Here is a 6,000-nt window from a genome sequence, read left to right on the forward strand (position 1 = left end):
GGAGCTGAGGCATTTGGAGGCTGGTCTCAGTCACTGTGGGATAGACTTATCTTCTTCCACACCCTCCCCAGGCCCTGAAGCTGGAACCACACACACACACCCGTGTTCTCCAGGACTGCCTGTCCCCCAGCCCCCCACAGCCACTTCCTGAAGGCCAGCAGGACTCTAGACTGCTGCTCCCTCACTACGCAGATGGGGAAACTGAGCCCAGAGGGGTATTGTAGCAAGGCCACCTGAGTGGGGTTACTTTCCCAGCAGTGCTGCCTGTGGGAACCCCCTCTTCTGTGGCCAGTATGTGTGATGGGGAAGAAATGGGATGTGAACTCGAGAGGCAGCCCTGCACCCCACCCAGATGGCCGACGCCTGCCCTGGGCGTGAGGTCCCGGCACGGCCTGCATCCCCTGGGCTGTTCATCTGAGGGGCAGGAGGGGGTGTCGGCCCCCCCAGAGCGCCTCACAGCCTTCCAGCACCACTGGGGAACGTGCAGGCAGCTGTCCTCATGCGCTGGGGTCTGAGACGGGGAGGGCTGGATGGGCCAACCGGGAGGAGCAGCCTTCTAGATCCCGCAAACGTGGGTGAGACCACCGCCCACTGGGAAGGGGGAGACGCCCAGCCTCACTGGGCATGAGGGCAGCACTGCACCTGTCTGACCCCCACCTACAGCAACCCTCCAGGGGCATCATGGGACAGGTCTCCACTGCTCACTGTCCTGTCATGGGGGGGCCCTAGGGGAGGGGAAGGGGCAGCCCCAGGCTGCCACCACACTGACCGCTGTCCTCCCTGTGTCCCGCCTCCCCTCGCAGGCCACGGGACCGTCGGGCGCCAAGATGCAGCTGCTGGAGACGGCGTTCTCGCGCTCTGTGCAGGAGCTCATCGAGCTGCACCTGCTGCGGCAAGACAGCATCCCGGCCTTCCTCAGTGCCCTCACCCTCGACCTCTTCAGCCGCCAGACCGTGGCCTAGCCTGCGCCCAACTCCCGGCGGCAGCCAGCCGCTCGGCTCCACGGGGAAGGCAGGCAGCTACTCCCCCGACGCCCCTGGTCCAGCTCCGAGCCACACTCTGGCCCTCCTCCCGGGAGCCCTGTGGGCGTCCCCTGGAGCGGAGGGGTGAGGGTGGCCGGGGCCGAGCTGCCCCGGGACAGAGGGCTCCACCCTCCCCCTCCCCCAGTACGTGCGCTGTGGCGGGTCCAGGTGAGGCCTGGGGGCCGTGTGGTCTCCCCTCCCCAGTGTGGGCTGCCAGCGACGTCCCTGCTCCTCATGAAATAAATTTTGCTCCTTGGCCACCCTGCCTGTCTCACTGTGTCTGAGCGGACAGGCTCGCTCTGCCAACCCTCCGTTTGGCCCCAAGGCAGACACTGGACACCAGGGGACAGTGGGTCGCGGCCCAGGTGCCACCACTGCCTGCACAGGAAATGGAGCGGGTGCTCAGGTGGGGCAGAGTGGCCACAGCGCCTCCCGGACTCCAGACTCCGGCCACCTGCCTGCCATGTGGACTGGTCTGCGGCCTGAGATCCTGGCCAGGAAGGCGGCTCCAAGCACCCGCCCGTGGAAGCCCGGTTGGGACTCGCTAGGCCTGTCAAGGGGGTGGGGGTCTTCTGAAACCCCAGGCCCCCATAAGAGAGGCCAGCCCTTCCATGGTCCCATCCTCCTTGGTCTAGTGCCCTTGGGACGAGCAGTGTGCACACCCGGGCACCCTGGGCTGAGTTTCCTGCAGACCAGTCTTGGGCCCAGCTACAGGGGCTGCCTGCTTGGGAAGGGGACCACGCTGCAGGTGTGGGAGGGACTATGGCCTCAGTGCTCATAGCTCTGGGCATGAGAGGGGGCCCGCCGACCAGGGGCCTGGAGGCCTGGGGGGCCTGGGGTGGGGTCTGCCCCCTTCCCTGGCACAGGAGGCTGGGGGGACAGAAGACAGATTGCCTGGTGTGGGAGGCCGGAGCCCCACCTCATTGACATGCACAGCTCGGCACGCCAGGCCTGTCAGCAGTCATGGGGAAAATGAGTCCTGACGTCAGCCACCTCGGTGTCTGCGTCAGTGGCGCCAGCCCGTGGCCAGGCAGCCTCACCACGGGCACACAATCATGTTGTGCACTGAGCCCGCTATCTGAGTCCAGCAGAGGTCGGGGGAGCAGCCTCAGCGCCCCCACTCCGCCAAGCGGTAGGTTCCGAGGCCCCTGGCAGCAGGGGGTGGGGCCGGACTAGGTCCACCTGCTCCCTGGAGCCCAGGCACGTGCCCTGCGTGTCCCCTCTAGGTGCACACCCTGACCCCCAACCGTGGCCCCCTGCCCCCACATCCCCAAGCCCCCACGTGCAGCAAAGCTGAAGGAGACCGGGGCTGTTCAGCTCTGGAGCTTGGACCGTGGACGTGGGCCTCAGAGACAAGGCCTGCCCCAGAGCCACCACCAAGGTCAGCTGCAGGTCCACCAGGCTCTCCTGCTGGGACCCCGAGCCCCCTGGCTCCTTTGATCACAGTACGGCCGGGGAGTGGGGGACCTTGGCTCTTCCCACTCCGCAGATGAGAAAACAGGCCTGGTGTGGTCAAGGGGCTTCCAGGACATGAGCCAGTTGGAATGGGGACTCTGGCCCAGTGCGGGGGACATTCTGCCCTGCACAGCCCGAGGTGACCTCCGTGGCTCTGGCACCACGTGCTGCGAGCCCCCAGCGTGCTCACGTCCGCCTCACAGATGACACTCAGAACCCCACTCCCCGAGCAGGAGCCAGCGGCACCTCCGGACCAGCTCCTCGCAGGGCATGGGGAGGAGCCTCCTGGGGGTCCAGGCTTCAGAGTGGACTCGTCCCCTCAGATCATCGTGAGCAGCCGCTGTATGCGGGGCTCTGTTCTAGGCACGGGGGACATGCCAGCCTGAGCCAAGCCCCGGGTCTCATCCTGCTCACCAGCAGCCTTCAGGGAGGCGTGGGTGCCCTTTTGTGCAAGCAAGTCTGTACGTACCGGCACCATCCCTGTGGTGGGAGGGGGCCGGTGCTCACTGAGATGGCTTAGGAGCGGGGTCCAGCTGGGCCCTGGCAGCAGGTGGGACCTCAAGAGATAGGCCAGAGAGATAGCACAGAAGCTCTTCACCTCTGCCCAGCAGGCGACCAAGGGAGTGGTGAGCACCAAGGCCCAGGGGCCCCGTGGGATGCCCCCCAAGGAGGTACTATTGGTTACAACACCAACCCGGGCAAGAGAGGAATGTTCTGGAAGGATTTGCGTCAGGGCTGAGGAATTGGCTGCATCGTGCCACTGTCCCTCCTCCCACTGGTGGACACATGGTCCCATGGCCACCACCTGCCCCATGCCTGACATGCCACGAGGCAGCAGCCCCTGGCTGCAGGACTCCACTGCCATCTCTGTCCAGGATCCCTAACCCATCCCCGAGGCTCTTGTCACCTCTCCAGTTAGGGTGCCAGCTAGGTCTCGGCTTGACGGAGCCTGGGTTGCCCCCCTACCGTCCCTGCTTCTGTAGGAGTGCAGGGTGGGCACCAGGCACATTTTGGCTTGGGTCCAGATGCCCAGACATGGGCCTCATCCCTGCCACGGCCTCTAACTTCCTCCCTCCACAGAAAGAGGGTCTCCAAGGCCTCTTACCGCTGCAGAGCCCACTGGGACCCACCTGCCTGCCCAGCGCCGACACAGGGCTGGCCGGCGGTTGGACGGTCACTGTGCTCGATGGCAGGGTTTTCCTTTCCAAAAGAAGCAGGCAGGTGCAGGTGAGGCCCGCCCTCTCGGGTGGGATGGGGAGCATACTTCCCGCTGACACCCCCAGCCCCGGACTGGCGCAGGCACCTGCTGCTGGAGTCGGTCCAGGCCCTGTGGAGCCGCCCACCTGGGGGAGCCGGGGAGGCACGGACAGCTCCCAGCGTGGTCCCAGCCAGGTCCCGGCCGCCAGGCCACGAAAGTTCTGGCTCTTTCTAGCAGATCCCCACTTCTGCCAACTCATTAGTGGGCACCCGACGCTAAATGGTTCTTAAGCCGCTAATGACTAATTTTAAGGGATTAGTGCCACAGCGATAAACTCTAATTGGCAGGATGTAACAGGATTTGAGAGCGACAGGGCCCCTTCCAGCTTCTTGGAGGCTCCAGGGAGGACAGCGCCGCCTGCTGGGGCCTCCGCGGGACCCCCACCCCCACTGGCACCGAGCCTCCCTCAGCCATGGCCTGGAGACCACACCAGCAGCCCCGGGGGCTGTTAGAGGTGCAGGTTCTCTGGGCCTGCCTGGACCAACCCGATGGACTCCACATTTGACCAGAGGCTGCAAAGCCTGGAAACCTCCTGATTCACAAAGCTCCCTCCCCCCTGTGAGTTCTTCCCCACCCCGCAGTGGTACTGGGTCCAGAAAGGGCAGGGACCTGTCCTGGGTCGCATGCCCAGCCCTCCCAGCCATATTCTGCAAGACCCCAGTTCCTGGGTCCGCCTTGGCCCGTTTCCCTCATGGTTAAACGTCACCAGGACGCCAGGGCCAAGCAAGGTCCAGGAGTGTGGATGTGGGGGACTGTGTGTCCGTGCACGCCTGTATGTGTGTGTGTGTGCCTTTGCATGTACATGGCCGTGTGCTGTGTGTGCCATGTATATGCACACGCTCACATGTGCATGGCTCTGCTGAACGACCTCCCGTCCTGCTCCAGACCAGAGAGGGGCAGAGCTTTGCCCAAAGTCACACAGCACGGGGGCTGGTGATGGAGCACGGGTCCGAGCGCAGCTGCCACTCGTCTTGTTGAATGGATTTTCAACACACAGAGAGCCGCCCTTCAGCCCCACCAAGCCCTTTGGGTCCATTGACGGACGGCACACCGAACGTGCGGACACAGGGAAGTAGGCTGGATCGGCGGGGCGGGTGGGGTTGGCGCAGTAGCCGTGGCTTCTGAAGCTTCCTTGTTCTCAGGGACTCATCTTGGAGGTTTTCTGTGGAAGCTTCTACTGATGCATTTCACTGGGGCTATGCCGTTGTTCCTCCTAAAACACTTAGGAAGTTTTATTGAAAACAATAATGTACAAAAACACCCGAGTCTCATTTTAAAGTAAAATTGACAGCATTTCTCAGAACTGTCATAGTTCTGAGCCATTTGGGTCATTCTGTTAAAAAACGAACAAAAGCCAAAACAAGACAAACAAAAGAGGAACCAAGTCCCAGACTGAAATTAACAAGTACGTCTTACTCATAAACCTTCCTCTTGGGCTTCTGGTCCCAGCCCCACGCTCGGCTCCAGATTCCCCAAATGTACCTTTTTGAAAACGAGCGGTAGTTTGGGGGTGGTTTCTAACTGTCACTCTTTCTGAGACCCAGACTCCTCAGACCCTTCAGTCCCATCACGTCTTGCCGTCCCCACGTCTCGCCTAACCCACCCCTTTGAGGGGCTGAGTTGTGTTCCCCAAATTCAAGCCCCAGGACCTTGGAACGTGATGTATTGGGAGATGGGGGTCTGTGAAGAGGGGGTCAAGGTAAAGTGAGGTCATGCGGTCACAATGATTCCAGAATGTCACTTCAATATGTAATCCGCATGAATAATTAAGGAGACATTCGTGTTACAGCACACTGCATCTGGGCAACCCAGCGTCATCTTTTGTGCCCATCACCTGCCTCCATGGGGACAGGACTGGGTCTCGTACCACAGGCCCCTCCAGGCTCCCTGTGCTCGTGACATGGGTCAGACTGTCTTTGTCTTTAATTAATAAGACAAGGGGCTGTCCCAGCAGGTCACCCTGGAGTTCATGGGGACTCAGCAGAGCCAGGAAGTGGTGAGCGGCATCCCCCACAGACAGGGGCCCTGGGCTCAAGGCAGGTCCTGTCCCTCTAGGACCCTCCTCCCCCGGAGCCCAGCTGCCGTATGGTGGCCTGGAGGACTCCCAGCCTCCTCCCCACCGTGAGCCTCAGTCTCCACATCCAGAAAATAGACTGACAGCTGGGGGCCCGCCCAGAGGGTGCCGGGAGCCACTGGGACCTGCCTGACTGCTGCTCCCTCCACCTGCTGGGGCTCCCTGTGTGGTCTCGTTAGTATAACACCGTA

The 6,000-nt window shown here is 62.5% G+C and overlaps 1 protein-coding gene across 1 annotated transcript in view; it reads left to right on the forward strand.

Annotated features, from left to right (window-relative positions):
• The window catches only part of MAD1L1 (mitotic arrest deficient 1 like 1), a 316,273-nt gene extending 314,988 nt beyond the window's left edge, over positions 1–1,285 (forward strand). The window contains exon 18 of the mRNA XM_080829793.1: positions 804–1,285. Within this exon, the coding sequence (XP_080685919.1) occupies positions 804–962 (159 nt within the window). The 3' untranslated portion in view covers positions 963–1,285. The remainder of the gene's footprint in view (positions 1–803) is intronic.
• The last annotated feature ends 4,715 nt before the right edge of the window (positions 1,286–6,000 follow it).

Source organism: Martes martes, assembly GCF_963455335.1.
Source record: "Martes martes genome assembly, chromosome: 18".
NCBI lineage: Eukaryota > Metazoa > Chordata > Mammalia > Carnivora > Mustelidae > Martes > Martes martes.